Genomic DNA, 18,245 nt, shown 5'->3' on the forward strand with positions numbered 1-18,245 from the left:
TTGGTTACACTAGTCGTTCCTTTATTCAAACTGGCATTTAAATCGACCATGCCACCCTTCATTTATCAGAAGGTACCTCATGATAGAATCAAGTTAGCATGTCTTATATGCTAATGAATTGATGTTTAGAATTTATAATGGTAGTTTCGCCACATTACTACCTTCCCAGAATTTTATCGTCCCCTTTTAGTCTTATCTGACACATAGGTAATTTTCATTTCTGTCGGACTAACTGCTGAAGTTTCGCCTTAAAACTTCTTCACATAAACAAATTTGCTTTCGTGAAATATTTTATGTTGAAAATACAGTTATTAGATATTTAAAGTCAATTTTCTCATAAACATTGCACTATATACCATCTATATCAGTCCCGCAGTGGACTGATCGTTAAGACACGGCTCCCAGCAGATCACCAAATTCAAGCATCACTAGTTGCGGTCAGTGTACGGGTGGGTGACCACTTGGATCAGTCTGTGTATGGACCAAGGGTGTGCGGTATATGTCCTCGTTAAACTGTTCTACTGTAAAGTGTTCGACTTCGCGTGCAGGTCGTCAGGCTACCGAAGCGAGGGTGCCATCCCCTGTGCAGAGGATCAAAATTGTGATGGCATATCTTCGGATCATCCTCAGGGGTGTTTCCCAGACCATCGCCAATTGCCCATTGTGTAGCTCTAGTGCGATGTAAACCATCTATATCAAAATAGCAGTTGCAAAAAATTTTCTAAATTCCAGCAATCAAATGTTAAAATTTATTTTGACTGTCTGTCATTTACATTAATGCTTTTACTTAGTAAGTAAAAGCATTAATGTCAATGACAAAGAAATAGACCTTATGTTAAATTTCCATGTTTGTTTGGCTAACCGACGGAGGCATTTTAAAGGTGGCTTCTCATGTACGTCAAATGCTGTCAAGTTTACATTTTAAAAGACCTTATTATATTTAGATAAAGTTGCTCTCGTGAGGAAAATTATAAGGAAGGAAAGTTTATTTTATATTTAAAATAAATTAATTTATAAAAATTATACTATTTACAAAAAAAAAATGAAGCAAAAAATAGGCTAAATATTTTTATTTTTAATTTAAGGAATCAAAAGAAGAAAATGCATTAAATTCTAAATGATGTTGTGCTCTGGATAATGAGTTTTAAAAAAAAGCTATTGTTTTTAATGCTTCTTACATGAGCAATAAAATATTTTTAAGGGCTAAATAATTTAAATTTGTTTTAAATTGAATTGTCAAAATATTTTTATGTAACTATAATGTTTAGAATGTTTATTATTTTTTAACAGATTGAACGAAAATGTTTGAGGTATTCAGTCCCCATTTTCTGTATGTTGATAATCATATTTCAGTAACTTCCTAAAATTCTAACACATAAAGAAATGGCAATACTACTCGATTATCTTATGCAGTATGCTTATATTTAAAAAAAAATCTTATCTTGTGCACTGGGGAGGCGGGTAAACTCCTTTATTTTATGGTAGGAAATATTTAAAACTGCCCCATCATTAGAGATTATTTCCTATTAAGAGTTTTTGAAATGCGTCGATTTTTTTTTATGCATTTAATGTAATTTTCGGTCAGATTAATGTAAATGTTGCAAATTTAAAAACTAATAACTAAATAAAAGAACTCAAGTGATAATAAATTAAAACATTCATCTTTTCATGTAAGTAACGGTGATTTAAATGGCTTTTTTTGTTTAATTAATGCAAATTTAATTCGATTCTTCTTTAATAAATCTAAACAATAGATGATTTAATATTATATCATTGTCAGAAGTATAACGATTTACTTTGTAAAAAAATTAAATAAATAAAATTACGATACCAGTAAATTTGGAAGCAAAACTATAAACAATTTTACTGAGTAAATTTTTATGTTTCTCTTTTATTGTTAAATACTTCAATATACTGAGAATATGAATATATTTTAAAATAATCAATTAATTTTAAATTTGGAAAAATGTACAAAAATGATCAAAAACTGTTATTGATGCTAAAATAACTCAAGAAAAAATAATAACTCAGTGTACAATGATATATAATTAATAGTAGAAAAAACAATTCAAACAATTTTTCTATATGAGATTTCTTTTTTTTAAATTCTTTTTTCTTCTTATTTTTCTTTTGTAGGTGATTTTGCGTAAAACTCATTTGTTAATTTTTGTTTACTTTAACTTTATGTTTTGAATTGACAGCAGATCACCGAAGTCAAGCATAACTGGCTGCGGTCAGTGTCAGTGACCACTTGGATGAGTCTGCGTATGAACCGAGGGTGTGCAGTATTGGTCCTCGTTAAACTGTTCTACCGTAAAGTGCTCGACTTCGCGTGGTAGTTGCAGGTAGTTGGGCTACCGAAGTGGGGGTGTCATTCCCTCTGCAGAGGATCAAAATAGTGATGGTCTGTCTTCGGATCATCCTCAGGGATGTTTCCCAGACCGTCGCCAATAGCCCATTGTGCAGCTCTAGTGAGTCGTAAATGAACTACAACAACAACAAAAACAACAACAATTATGAATTGAAGAGAATAAAATATTCAAATATTCAAACTAGAGACTTGTTAATATTTCTTGTATTCTATTTTTTTATTTTTTATTTCTCATGCGTGATAAAAGTTTTACTTTCAATCAACTAAATTTATAAATCATACGAAGAAGAACTGTGGAACTAATAAAGCATGTGCATAATTTTTGTGCTTTATTTTATAAAACTGTTTTAAAAGTCTAGAAACATAAATTCTTTAACAATTCAAAAATAGAACACCCTGAAAATAAATAAAATACCCAAATAAGAAGGAAGAATACCCAAGTAATAAATATAATCAGGAATGCACTTTTCACAGAAGATTCTGAAGGAGGAGAGCGTCAGAACCTAATCACGCCGAAAGTAACTGAGGTCACGTGACTGGTTCACTAATATTGAAACACGGCCTTAACTTCACTTTGACTTTAACTTCAAGTCCCATTCAACTTTATTTGTAAACAATTCGAAGTAAAAATACGTAATTTAACGCATCGCGGGTGATATGAAACTTGACAGCCAAGAATATGATTTTAGTTAACGTTTATTATTTTTAAAATGAAAATAAATTCTATCGAGATCTCTTTATAAAATCAACTAGAAGCTTAACTGTGGGATTTCTGGCAAGACAGTCTAAATAAACTCTCTTGTTAATGTTATTTGCTAGAAGGTTTTGTTTTTCTCTTTCATATTTTAGCCCATGTTGTATCATACCAAATTATTTTGCCTGAAAAAAAATATTTTTGTATAATGACAGTAGATATTATCATTACTTTTTATAACGCATTGTCTCTTTAGAGTTAAAAATAGTTGGCGAAACAGATCACAATACAAAAATATCCCCGTAACCAAATGAAAAAAATGCTTCGTAATAAAATATTTATGATTTATAAACTATTGAATACATTGCTTATTATTAATAATTTTACTTGTAAACTTTTATTTCTAACTGAAAAATATATTTTACCCAAAGATAGATTTGATAAAGTATCACCTACCTAGAACTAGGACAGAGAATGAGACAATAATGAAATAAAAGATGCAGTTGCTTACAACAGCAATTTACACAAATTTGCTTTACCCATATTAAATTAATATTAAGGTTAAAAAACTGGAATAAAACTGTTTTCAACCTGATTTACATAATGTGTATTCTATACTGAAATTACTGTCCCAGTTATGTTTAAATTGATTAATTTATATATTTGACATTTTATATAATTATCTATAAAAGAATAAGTAAAGTTTTATAATGATGTTTTATACTTAAATGTAAATTTAATATTTGAGGGCTAGGGCAAAAAACTGTACAATGTATTACAATAACAATACCAGAGTTCTCCCTAAAAATTAAAAAATGGGCAGTTAACTTTTTGTAAAAGTTTATTAAAATGTGTAATATTATGAAATAACTGAGCGATTCAATTTTTAAATCTCAACAGTTTTTAAATTGCCGTCTTATAATATTTTATGGATGTATTTCAAAAATAAACCTCTGTGTATAAATTTTTTTCAAAAAAAGTAAACTAAAAATTATTAATTGAATAATAAATGATTATTAATAAATTATAATTAATAAATGATTATTTGATAAAAACTTGAAAGCTTTTTTCTATCATTTAAACTGAAAATTATGAGAAAAAAAAACTTTTAAAAGCATTTTTTTTTTAAAAAAAGAGGTATTTATTTAAAAAATAATTTTAAATCATTAAATAATTTGTTAATACCCCCCATGGAAAAAGAGATGAAAATTTAGCAAGTTAAGAATGACCCTAACAAAGTAAATATTTGTAACAGTGATAAGAATTGAACCTGTGTAGTGGACAATTACAATAAATTTTTTATTTAAATCTTAATGTATTCAAAATCCCTTAAAAGTCCCAGAAAACATTATATTACTTTCTTGAAAGTACTATTTATTAAATTATTTATCAATAAAAAAGGCTTCCTTTAATTTTTTCTGAAATGGGGAGTCACATGATAATTCATGAACTGATGTCACACACGACCATCTGCCATTCATTTACAATCGCTGTGCTGTGAAAACCAATACTTCTTGCTTTTATTTGAATTTTCATAATAAAATCCTACTATTTTAGATGCTATATAACTAAGGGAGAACAACGATATGTTTAATAAATTGTACCCTAATGTAGCTCAAAGAAAATGTGGGTTTAATATTACATATTTTTATAGCAATGTTAAATTTCAATTGTACCCACTGAAACATTGTTAATAGTTGACGAAATTTTCTACTTCTAAAAAATGTAGGTAAGCTTAAGTTATCTATTTATTTTTCCTGGTGTGAATTCAATGCTGGGAATTATCTTCAATATACCAGTTGTCTTTTCAAAAACTTGTGATCTCAGCAAAGCTTACAATTCTTCCTTAAAAAAAATATATTAAGTTATTTAAAATTAAGTAAAGTAAGATAAAAATTTAATTCATTCCACTAGATTTTATTAACTTTCTTTTAATTGTGTTACTCTATGTTATAAGAGTATTGAAATCAAGCACATGGATTTATTTAGAAACAAGAATTAAATTTTATAAATACATATAAAATAATTTATAGCCATAGCAAAGGTTCTATTTACTTAAATAATAAAAATATTGAGAAAAGATGTCAACATTTCTGTCTACTTTTTAATTTTTTAATAAATATAAAAATGTATAATGTGTTGTTCATTTTACTATTTTAGAATTTGTCATTGCAAGCACTGACAATTAGTTTGCAAAAATAAGGAGAGAAATCAACAATAACCATACTTTGTAAACACTTTATTGCAGAAACAAGATTTAAAATATATAAATTTGAAAATAAAAATAATTTCTAACAGCAGTAAAATTTCTCTCTACTCAAAGAATAATAAATATAAGCATTAATGTGTATTTAAATATTTATTACATAGTGAAAAAAAAAGTAGACATAAACGGCATTAGTAAATCTTTACTTTAAAAAAAAGTCCTTCAACTCAAGTAAAAAAAAATACAAACAATAATTAAATTACATTGCTTGAATTTTTGAACTATAGCACAAAGAATTTAATGATAATGGATTGCTATTTTTAAGTGGACTAGATTTCTGAAAATACTGATTTGTTTTATTGCAATACTGTAAAATCATCCACCCTATACTTAAATAGCTGTGAGTGATTTTAATTAAGTAATTAGCATTATTTTAATTAGCATTTAATTAAGTATTGGAGCATTATTTTAACTTAAAAGTAAGTGAAATAAAATAATATTTTCTATGAATTTTAACACCACTAATTTCAGCCGAAAAGAAATATTAACTTGTTCTGAAGAGCTGCGTAATCATTTCTTCAGATATTTTAGTGATAAATAAACAGTTTGAAATTTTTAAAATCTTTCTTTAATTTTGCACACTCTTAAAACTATAAATTTAATTCACAAAGTTTTTACTTATAATTTACAAAGGATGTTTATAAGATATAAGTGATATCAAAATTAAAAGAGCTTTGAAATAACCTTAGCAAATCAAGGCAGCACGTTTCTTTTCAGCACATGTGACATCATAACAAATCAGACATCGTTTCTTATTGCTCCACTTATGGAGGGAACTTTTTGAGCAGTTTAAATGTTTAATAATAAAATAAACATTTGACAAAAAAGCAATCAGATTTTCGGTTACAGGAGAGAATTTTCAATAAGTTGCGATTGAAAAAAAAATTAAGAGATGCTGTAAGTGTCCATTATTATTCAAACTCTGAATAAATTTTTTTTTCAAAATGAAGTATGAATAAAAAAGCAATGTTTTTAAAGGATGGTGGCTTATTTGTATAAAGAGATCGGTATTTATAGGAATCAAAAGGAAAGCCGGGCAAGCCGCCTTTCTAAAAGGGAGAACACTGTAATACACTGAGATAAGAACTGTTCCAAATTTTATATTTCTTGATTAATTTTTTAAGGACTACATGAATTCCATATTTGATATTTAATACAACTATTTATAGTAACTGGGAAAAGAGTTTACAAAATATGACAATTACAATTATGTATAATTGTATCCAAATAATTTCTGGTGCCATCTAGACTCACTGGAATTTTTAGTAACTTTCTAAAGCAAAATTTAAAAACCTGAGTGTCACGGACTTAACACAATGTATTCCACCTGTAACTGCAGGTTTTTAAATTTTAAAGAATATTTTAAATTTCTGAATGTTTATAAAAATTTTAGGATATGTAAATGACACCAATATTTATTTAAAAAATAATTGTGAACTGTTCCAGTTTTTAAGAATAGTGATTTCTTTTTCAGGAATAAGTGAGTTTTATATTTGATATTTACTACCATTATTTGCAAAGGATTTTTTGAATTGCAGCTTTATGATGTTAATAACAATTAATTGTAAGAATTTAGCATTGAAAGTTTTACAAAACATGAAATTTGAAAAACCATGCCAATAACAACCAAAAACTTGTGAATTCTTGATATACTTATTGTAATTTTGCCAAAAAGAAAGCTCCTTAATTGTCTTCACTTTTTTTTTTAATATTGATATTGTTATTCATAATTTAAATGCTAAGACTATCATTTTTTTGGTCTTTAAATTCAAATTTTAGTTTTTATAAGAATATATTGTGATTATAATTATTATCTTTGATGTTTAGGATGTCTGTATACTGATGCATTGTTCCAGACTTTTTTGATGTTCCTTTTTTGATTGTTGCAGTGTTTTTAAGTATTATACATGGAGGAAAACAGTAAGTATTCTAATAAAAAATATTTAAAAAAAAGAATAGGTATTTAACTTTTTATGATGGTTCACACTTTTTAATGAACTGAAACATCTTTTTCGATACCAACTTGAAATACTGATAGTATGAGTGATTCTTCTGCTTTAATTGATAACGTGAGCAGGAAAAAATACTGATTGCACAATTTCTTATAATTTTTCAATGTGAGCAAAAAAACAGTTCTCTGAATGAAGCATAAGAAAAACATTTTATAAACCATTCTTAGTTCCTTTTAAATTAGAAGTGTTACCAAAATAACTTTTTTGCTAGTGTCTGGATAATTTGCAAAAAACAGCAAGATCTACAAATCTTTGAAATTTTCATGCTATTGTTTGTAGAATAAAAGTATCTTACGTAGTAGTATTATATATTTATTTTTCTTCTCATAGCCGATTTCTTTTTATTTTTCAATGTTTTATCCATTTTAACTAGGTATTTATTTATTTATTTTTATTTATTTCTTTAGAACTGAATTCTGTAACGATCTGCCCATTTGGTAATTTTATATCAAATAAGCTGATCTCTAAATACATTACATATGATCTCTGACAGATTACATCTATATTATTTTAGGGGTTTTCAACCTTTTTTTCACCTATGTACCAGTAAAGTAAATAAATTCTTAGTCCTCTAATGAAATAATATCCAAAAAGAAAACTAATATCAAGGAAATTTTTTATTTTATTAAATTTGTTGTTATGAAATAGTGGCTTTTGTGTTGTGTAATTTTTAAGTGGATAAGCAAGAGAATATATTTTGTTGATCTGTCCTCAAGAAATGAACAGCTTTGTTGAATTTTGGGCGGAAAACTTATTTCAGACAGAACTGAAAACCTATTTCTATGCTGATTAGAAGTCAGAAAAATAATCTACAAAATCTCTGTTAGTTTGATACTTGGTAATTTTTTTTGTAAAGGTGTGACCAAAAGCGATATAGTGATTGAATTTTACATCAAGTGCTATGGAATGGTCCAGAAATGACATTCTTTGATTTTTGTAAGAAGTTTGTGAAATTGTGAAGAGGAGAGGGTAAAAAGAAGTTTGACATCACACATTTTGCAGCAATTCTAACATTTTTGAATATTATATTCAAAAACTTTAAAAGAATCTAAGTTTGTTAAAAAATTTTAAGTAGTGTTAATGATTTTTTAATTTCTAGTGCCATTTCTGCTTACTCTAATTTTTAGCAACTTTTATTACTAAATTATTTTTAAAAAATTAAAAACAGTGTCATTGACATAACACAATTTATTACGTCTAATTTTTGTAACAGAACTAAATTTTTTGCTGTAACACAGAGAAACCATGACATATCTCTTTTAAAAATTACTAATTTTACTTTTGAGTGTGCGCAACAGGTTAAAAAACTTGGAAGTAGACGAATAGGTTATTTATAACAAACAAAGGTTTCTGCACCAGGATGGTGGGCATAGAGAGCCCGCCTTTTAATGAAGTTAACCAAGTTTGAATCCCAGCGATGGCTGATCGATACAAATCTGCATCCGGCTTGCACCGACCATAGTGCTGGCGTGAAAGATCCTCAGTGGTAGACGGATCATGGGTTAGACTCCCCTTGCCATCAGGCTAACCGTGGGAGGTTCTTGTGGTATTCCTCTCCATGTAAGGCAAATTTCTCCTAATACTTGATCCAGGAGTTTCCTTGTTTTCCAGATTGGGTTCAAAATTGCAAGGTTACGGAGTTGAACGTTAGTAGTTGTGAACTCAAAAATTCGGTCGGCTGTTCAACGACAGTTATAAACTAATAAAAAAATCAAAGGTTTCTATGGGTGAAGAAACAGATTCTAGCCCAAATTTATCAATGTTAAAACAAAAAATTACCTGTGCCAAACCTGAATTAAGCCAATTGCTTCATACGACAGTGAAAGCTGGTCACTAAATAAATTTAAAAAACACAAGTTGATGATCTTTGAGAGAAAAATATTCTGAAAGATTTTGGGTGCAGTTTAGCAAAATGATGTCTATAGAATACAATATTATTATGAAAATTACAGTAGATTTAAAGAACTAAATATTGTCAAAATTTTAAAGACTAACCACATTAGATGGCTTTTATATGTAAGGATTCAATCTTAACTAAATTTGTGACTTTTTCAAAAATTGAAGGTACACGCGAAAAAGGAAGACTAGGTTCGTTAATTCTCTTTAGTGAGATCTGGGGGTCAATCAGTGGCAATCTATTGTTCCAGACAAAGGACAGAGTCAGATATATGAAACTCATGTCGACAGCCTTTAAACACATTTAAGCCTTTAAACTTTAGGAAAAAAAACAGTTTTTATTTTTTAAAAACATTTTAAATTTCTAAATGTTTATAAAGGTTGGATAAAATGTGAATGAACCCAAAATTTGTTTAAAAAAAATTCTTTGTACTGTTTGATTTGTTTTTAACAGAGATATATGCTTTTATAGTCTGTAAATATGACATTTGTAAATGTTAAAATTGCCCTTGCTCAAAATGTCATAAATGTTGAAATAAGATCATTTAAAATTATGTTAAATATTTTTATGTAAGTTATTTTTATCTAGTTTATCTTTATTTAATTTATTTACATATGTATATATTTTTTTTCTTTCGTATCTTTTTCAGCTTGTGTTTACTTAAAAGATATGCGTATCTTTTTTATTTTGTGTTAAAAAAATGATCTTAAATAAAGTTTAACTTGATTCCTTAACTTTACATTTAAAAGAAATTCTTTTAAGGCCTTAATACTTTTAACTCTCCAAGGGTTGAATGCATGGATAAAAATGCTCTGGAATTTATGTTGCTACGCAACACTTACTCATCAAATAATATTGGAGAACGAGTTTTTTGATACTAGAAACGGCTGGATTGGAAATTAGGAAAAAGCTTGAACTAATACTAAGAGGGTTAAAAAAAAATTGTGTTTTATTCAATAGAAAAATATACCTGAATTTTAAAATTTAAAATATTTTAATAAGCACTTCTTTATCTCTGAATCGCAAATATTCTGAACAAAACCGCAAAACTTTACTGGGTGATAGAATGCATTTACACGAGCAATATTTGTCATAGAATGTATGATTAGAAAATGTAGTTTTCCATTGTCCCATTTAAAGAATTCACACACACGTCTAGGAAAAGATGCTTCAGAAAACTTTTTATTAACGGGAATAGTATTGATCTTTAAGGAAAATACTCAAAAGAAAAGGATGTAGTTGATGTGCAAAAAATTTCTCGAAGAAATGCTCAAAGAATTCGCTCAAAAGTTCTCCCAGCTGCAATGCAATTTTCATATCTGCAGTGTAGAGTGTAATGTACTTTCGTATAAAAACAGCAAGAAATTTATTTTTTGGCATTTCTTCGAGCAATTTCAACATCGATTATATATTTTTCTTTTAAATGATTTCTTTGTACCGCAGTCATATCCCGGTAAATAAAAGAGTTTTTCAAAGCCTCTTTTCCCATTGTGTTGATTCTTTAAATGTGAGAGTGCAAAACTACCTTTTACCTTTTCACTGCTTGTGTTCCGATCTTACATTCTACAATTCATATTGTTCGTGTAGATGCGTTCTATAACCCAGTAAAATTATGCCGCCTTGTTCAGACTTGCCCTGTATTTAACAAAATTTTAAATGTGACTGGGAGTTAAGTGATATGATTGAGTGTAACAAATATGACATGGGGGACAAAAATATTGAAAACTGTGGGACATCATTTACAGATAATTTCAAATTGACAACTTAATGAGCTATTCTTTCTTAAAAAAGGAAGAAAATTATTTTAACTATTTATAATGAAGCAGTGTAGCTCACATAAGTTTGCCTTTCTTTTTAATTGCCTGAGCAAAAGTTCTGAAATCTCTAGTTATGATCTGCTAAACCACTTTTCTGACCAGAAGTAATTATTTGCTGATTACCACGAACTGAAATACTTATACTATTATCACTTCTATTTTATTTTTAATTCCTAAGATGCAAGTGTCTTTACACAGGTCAGTCTCAGTTATTGGATCTCTCTAAAAGTGATTCTGCGCCAAGTACATCAGAATCTTCAGCTTCTGTTGAAAATATAATCATTGGAGATAGTTTAAAGTGATTATGTTTCTCAAATTTAAGTTATATTTGTACTATATTTCGATTGGATTACTTTTTATGAACTTGTCTTTTTTTTAATAGTGCTCCGCATGTTCATTTGGAATCTGAAGGAAGTGAAAGGACTGGTTTTAATATTAAACTTGATGTAGGAGGCGGAAATGACAAATTTTTGTTGTTCGATCATGTATGTTTTTACTACATAATTTATTATATTCATTTTCTAAACTTAACCAAGTTTCATAATGAAATGTGGTTTTTCTACTATTATGCATGTTCAAGCTTTTTCATTCACTGTGATAATATGGTTGCTACTAATGAAAACATTATTACATATCAATTTGAAATAATTTATAACTTCTTTCTGGCATTATATCATTTTGTTCAAGCTACTGTTATCTTGGGATTCTCCTTGAGGAAATTATCTGCTTTGCAGTTTATTTGATCGTTTCATTGTCTTTCTTTTGTGATTATGAATTGCTCTAAAAAAATATTGGAAACATTTTCAACCATTTTACTGTATCAATGGTTACTTCACTAATTCTTCAGATTGTGGAGAGATTATTGTAATTTACAAAAATAAATTTTTATTGTAGAACTAGTAATTTTTAGTTTGAAGGTAGATATGAAACTATTAAAATTCTATTTTTTGATTATTTAAATTATTTTCTAATTCTTAATTAACAATAATATATTTTGTGCTTTATTAAATATTTCCCCAGGGTTCCAAGAAAGGCATTTGTTATTATTCACCATAAATTATAAGAAAAATTGCTGCTTCAATTTTTATTTTGCAGATTTCATAAAATAAAAAAATAAGCTTTTTTAAAAAAAAATTTGTAACAAAAACCTTTATTGCATACATTTTCAGCTACCTATGAATAATTTTACGGTGTGTATAATATATTGAGGAAATTTAAGCCATTTCATTAATCATCAATATTTTTGGGCTTTCTAATTCTTCTGTATGTTGAAACTGTAATTTACATAACTGACTTTATTATTATTGCATTTATTGATTCTATTGTTAATAGAGGTCCGAGAAATATTAATCTATTTATAATTATTTTATGGATTTTGTGCTACGTTTTTTTTTTTTTTTTTTTAAATTTCACCAGAATTTCAAAAAAGGCATAACATAAATTATATGAAAAAGCATGGCTTCATTTCCATTTGTCAATCAAAATTAGATAATTTTCTGTCAGAATTAGTTCTTGTCTAAATTTTAGAACTCTTTATATATAACTGAGAAACTGTTAGAAAAAACATTCTTGATTTTGTTGAATTCATTCAATGTAACAATAATTATGTAATTTATGTTGTAATTCAATGAAATAATAAATATTCGAACTTTGATAAAAATAAATTTCAGTCCATGTAGGGTTGAGTAACAAAAAAGAAATATTTAAACTTACCATTGATATTTTAATGAATAAGTGAAGCATGTATTAAAATTTTTTTTGCAAATTTGTGAGAAACTTTAACAGTTTTTAAAAAGGTATTTTCAATGTATATTTTCTATTGAAAACTGCTAATTAAAGATTTTGGCTGAATTCTTTGCTTAGAGCACACAAAATGTAATATAACTTATTATTTTACTAAGCTTTTCAATTTACTGTGTAATTTGAAAAATAATTCTATTTATGTTTTAAATGATCTTAAATCTTTATTTTTAATTTGCAATATAATTTATTTATGGTATAGCCTTTGTTGATAAAGTATCAAAATGATCTGAAAGAAAGATTGTTGAAGCTTAATCAAGAAACTGATGATCAACTTATTGATTTGGTATGTTTTTTTATTACTGTTACCAAGAAACTTTAAATCTTTTTTAATCTTTCAGTTTCATAGTATCTTTTAATTTAAACCTGCTACTAAAATGCAATTATTTGCAACTATGGGAGTAAAAACTTTTTTTTTTAAATTTAGCTTTTAATAAATGCCTTGTGAATAAGAGTTAGGAATAAAAACTTGTTTTTTAGTTGCTTTACATTTACTTTATAAGGGTTTAAGAAAAATCTCTTTCTTATATAGAAAATATTTAAATGTTACTTATGTACAAAAGAAATATTACTTTTAATAATTTATTTTTGATCTTAAAATCTATTTTTAATGTACGTTGCAAAAATTATTTTGATAATATTTTTTCTGAAATTATAATTTTCTTTCTAAATAAAAATATCTTAATCTCTAAATGTGTATTTCATTTAAGGTCACTATGAGAGCAAAGTATGTAAAACATTAGTTGTTTAAAACTATGTTATAAGTTTGGTTTCATTATTAATAAAATAATAATTAGTTTCGTTGTCAATAAAAGTATAAAAACTGTATGCATTTTATCATGATTATTTTTAGTATGTAAATCGAAGGACGAAAGAAAAGCATGAATTTTCTTTCTTTTTTTTTTTTTTTTTCAAACTTAAAATACCAAATGATTTTTGTGGATTCTGATATTGATCCTCTTTTTTTAATGTTTTAATACTTATTCAAAAAATTTTTTTGCACGCGATACCGGATATAATTTCACCTGACTCAAAAATTCACATATTCTTTGTTTCAAAGATACACTTGTTAATACTTTATCTACCAAGCACTGTATATTCAAAAATTAAATAAGTGTTTGTTATAATTAGAAAAGAACTATTGAAGCCCAAGAAAAAGAGAATCAGTTATTTGCTGAAAGAGGCTATGATCTGCAGAAGGATTTAAAGCAATTAGATGAAAAGTTAGAAGCTATTCATGTCAAGTATGAAGAACAAGTCGAAAGAAAAGAAACCAATCATGAGAAGTGTACTGATATTAAAAACAATTATCAAGCAATTGAGGAGAATCGGAAAAGTGAAGTTAAAAAAGGTATTCTTATTGTGTAGTAATATATTCAGTAATAAATGTTTAGCACTTTTTTTTTACTAATCTAATATAATTTTTTTCTAAATTGCATCAAACGGAGGTTTTAAGAATAAAATTTTTGGAATTATTAATCATCTAATATTTTTTTGATGTAGAAATTTAAAAAGATTAAATGAAAATACAGATATTTTTTGGATATTTTTGCAAAAAGAATTACCAAAGCAATATTTTTATTTACATGCTATGATGAGCTCCTTAGTTGGTGTAGTGGCCTATGTCTTTGATTTTTGTTGGGAAGATTTGGTTCTGAGTGGGTTATGTCTTTGAGTTTGTTCTCAAGATTGAGTACCTGAACAGACTGCAGTTCTCTAATTGTATCGTACTGGTTCCGGATCCACTCTTATGGCTATATCACACGAGAGAAAATATGTGCAACTGCAAGTGTAAGTGCAACTGTAAGTGAAATTTCTCCAAAAATTGCTCGTGTGATATAGAAATCAGGGTTGCACGAAATATCTGCAACCGTTCAGGCAATTTCTTTCATGAACCAATCAGATCGTTTGCTTTTATGACGTTTCAATTTTATGTGATGACGTATACAAATGTAAATAAAAATGGCGGCGACGTTGGTGAAGAGTATGATCGGATGAAATTTTTTTATAGACGTAACGGAACAGTTTTTTAGTTTAATAATAACATTTTCTTTAAAATCAAAGCATTAAAAATACTTTCACACGATGAAATAACCATCTCAATGCAGTTGAGGTACTACCATAACAGGAACCTGCACATCATTTTAGTATCGGTGAGTATAGTACACTATTTTCTAGATAAATTTTCTTTTAAAATATTTATTTATTTTAAGCTAATAAAATTAAAACTTATTATAATTTGTTCCGATCAAAGTTTTAATTACTTTAAATAGAAATAATTTCTATTTTTATATATGTAAAGATTTATACTGGCGAAAAGCTTTACTTTGAAATATTCGCCAAGCAACTCGCCAAACTTTGTTACATTATTATAACATAAAATATAATAATGATTATATTTCTTTATTTTCAAATTTTAAACTTTATTACTGTTGATTGTAAAAGCATGTGTCCGATTATTTGAAATTTTTTTATTATTATAATTATTTGTGAATTAATTATTTTATTCTTCCCTAAGAATTCTTTTAATTTTTGAAAATCTAAAATGCAAATTTCCAATCTCCTTGTCTGTTTCTACATTCATCCCCTCAATTTTTTTTTTTTTTGTGTGTGTGATGATTTACTAATGATACTTTACTTTTTATTTATACTTCACATTTATATTTTGATACTTAGCTTTTCTACAATGACAGTAAGTATGTAAGTGTACCTTACTAATTTTTCAATATACATAAATTTTTAATAGTCTTCGATCATAAATACAATCTATTTTTCTTAAAACAAATTTCAATCCAAACATAAGAACTACAAAACCAAATATACCTGCCATCTTTCATTAGTGTATAGAATAATCTTAGAACTCTAATCAAAATATCTGTCAAACTTAAAATAAGTTTAAAGGGGATACCTAAGGACTTAAATGATTTCAAATTAATGGTATTTAATCTCTCTTATTCTAATAATGTGTTGGTAAAATTTTATCATGAAAGTGATTTCTTTCTTTTATTTCAGATATTTCGTATAATCCTGTAAGGTTTGTCTGGTGAAGAAGGAAAGAGATGCAATACTGTTTTTATGAAAGAAATTAAAAAATAAGAAATGAAAATGAATAATGTTCTAAATGTTTCACTTGACAATAAATGTTTTGTTTTTTAAATTGATTCTTGTATTATTTAAAATGCAAAACAAAACATGTAAAAGTCTGTAACAAAATAATATGATACATAAAAAGTATGTTCTTAATAAAATTTTTTTTTTTTTTCATAGTTATAAATAAATTTTAATTTATATACTGTATATTACAATAAATTTGTCCTAAAATAAATCCTATAATTTTTAATTAAATTATCTCATATCAATAAAGAATGTTTTAAATTTTACAATAATAAATTGTAAGTATGACATTGAAAATCCTCTTATATTTAAAAAACAATTTTACTAAGAAATTGGAAAAAATAATTTTCATAAAAGTGATACTCCTGATATGCAATGTGTAAATGAATAAAATTGATGATCCCTTAAAAACTAAACTAAACTCAGCGGCACAGCCCACAGAGGGCCAAGGCCTTCTGTGCCCATCTCAGTTTTCTTGACCTTTGGGCTCTGGGATGCAGGAGCATTTGTTCCGGTTAGGTAGTCAGCCATACGTGAAACCCCCAGTGTTTAGCTCCCAAGTATGCTTGGTACTCATTTATCGACCCACTGAAGGAATGAAAGGCTGAGTCAACCTTGCTCGGCCCGACGATCGAACCAGGGACCTGTGGCACGACAGCGCGAAGAGCTACCGCTCAGCCACCGGGCGTGATGATTCCTTAATGCAATGTAAATTAATTTGATGACAATAAAATTCTGACACATTGTAGTATAGACAAGTATAGACATTAGTAGTATAGACATTATTTATTATGTATTTTTTAGACTAAATTAAAAAAATAGAATTGATTTGATAGAACTAATAGTTTTGATGTTATAAATATTTTATGAGCAAAAGGAAAGTCAAAAATTGTATATTTCATACATTAAACCCTCATTTCTTCTAAAGAATTATTTCAAAGGACTATGTTTTTTAATTAAGCTTAAAAAATTAAATTTGAAGAAATGCCTTACTTGTTTAGATAGCAATGTCAGTTGCATAAAATGGTATAAGTCATAAAATTGTCCTTTCTACACATGAAACTTTTATAAATTTTCGAGTAGCTAAACTATTAAATCAGACAGCTTGTTTTTATTCTCATTCGATTTAGCGTATACATAGATAACGATACCGCACTTGCCTAGCTAGCATGTTAGATAGTAAATATATATAAATAAACTATGCTTTTACAGGGTGCGGAGCCAAATTCAACAAAAAATAAGCAACTTTTAAGAACATTTTAGGCACTCAAAAAATATTTTTAAGCACTATGTAAATTGACAAAATGCAAAATAAATCTCAGACTTCACATGATCATGATAAAATAACTAGAATTTGACAAAGAACTCTTTTCTTGATTATATTAGCCATTAAAAAATGATCAAGAGATTTTTCGGTTCGATTTCAGAGGGTGAAAAATAAAGCCTGAAATTGAGAATATCTTGCAAAATACAGCAGAGTTGCACATGAGAAAGCAAGGATCTCACCGAACCCAGCTCACTAGACGCACATGCGGACTCGCAAGTACTTCACCAAACCTGTAAAATGATTGGCGCTTTCATACGCTATGGACTGACGGTACGCTGAAATTGATCGTGGTTGAATGAATTCTGAAAACGTGAAATAGAAAAATGTGAAAAACACGTTTTTACATAATACGTGGCGAAAATCGACATTCCCTTTCATAAATTTCATTTTCGAAAAGGGAAAATAAAGCACCTTTTAAAAACACCCATTAAGAAAAGCACCTTTAAGGGCCTTTAAAAAATGAAAATCGAAAATAAGCACCTTTAAGCACTTTTCAAAAACGCTACGCACCATGTTTTATACCTTAGTCACTCAAATCAAGATAAAAAAAATTGTCAAAATTCTAGATAGTATTTAAGTCCATCCCCCTTTCACCCCCTTATCCTTTTAGAGACGCAGCATGTATTTAAGTCCATCTCCCTTTCACCCCCTTATCCTTTCAGGGACGCAGCATGAAATTCAATGATATCTTAATATCATCTCATATTATGAGGTAGAAATCATAATCCTTTTTATACTATGCTACTTCACTATTGGGGAAATAAAGTTTTTTAGAATTTTAATTTGCTGCTGAAAAAAAGACTTAACACAAATACAAATGTAAAAAATTAAATCAAAATCAATCAATATTCTACAGCGTCTGTGATTTCTTTTTCCTCCCTTTACGAACATCGTTCAGAAACTATGATATAATAAAATATGATAAAATAAAATATGAGCCAAAAGTA

General features: G+C 27.5%; 1 protein-coding gene and 1 long non-coding RNA gene across 2 annotated transcripts in view; both read left to right on the top strand.

Moving 5' to 3' along the window:
* The first annotated feature begins 2,953 nt into the window (after positions 1 to 2,953).
* The window catches only part of LOC107439827 (coiled-coil domain-containing protein 40), a 40,591-nt gene continuing 25,299 nt past the window's right edge, over positions 2,954 to 18,245 (top strand). Inside the window, exons 1-6 of the mRNA XM_016052544.3 lie at positions 2,954 to 3,193; positions 7,159 to 7,251; positions 11,256 to 11,355; positions 11,440 to 11,542; positions 13,060 to 13,143; positions 13,989 to 14,208. Of these exons, the coding sequence (XP_015908030.1) occupies positions 7,239 to 7,251; positions 11,256 to 11,355; positions 11,440 to 11,542; positions 13,060 to 13,143; positions 13,989 to 14,208 (520 nt within the window). The 5' untranslated portion in view covers positions 2,954 to 3,193; positions 7,159 to 7,238. The remainder of the gene's footprint in view (positions 3,194 to 7,158; positions 7,252 to 11,255; positions 11,356 to 11,439; positions 11,543 to 13,059; positions 13,144 to 13,988; positions 14,209 to 18,245) is intronic.
* Positions 14,894 to 16,014, top strand: LOC122270220 (uncharacterized). The gene is made up of 2 exons (XR_006225679.2): positions 14,894 to 15,010; positions 15,870 to 16,014. It is a non-coding gene; the product is annotated as an uncharacterized lncRNA (long non-coding RNA).

This window comes from Parasteatoda tepidariorum, chromosome 10 (assembly GCF_043381705.1).
Source record: "Parasteatoda tepidariorum isolate YZ-2023 chromosome 10, CAS_Ptep_4.0, whole genome shotgun sequence".
NCBI lineage: Eukaryota > Metazoa > Arthropoda > Arachnida > Araneae > Theridiidae > Parasteatoda > Parasteatoda tepidariorum.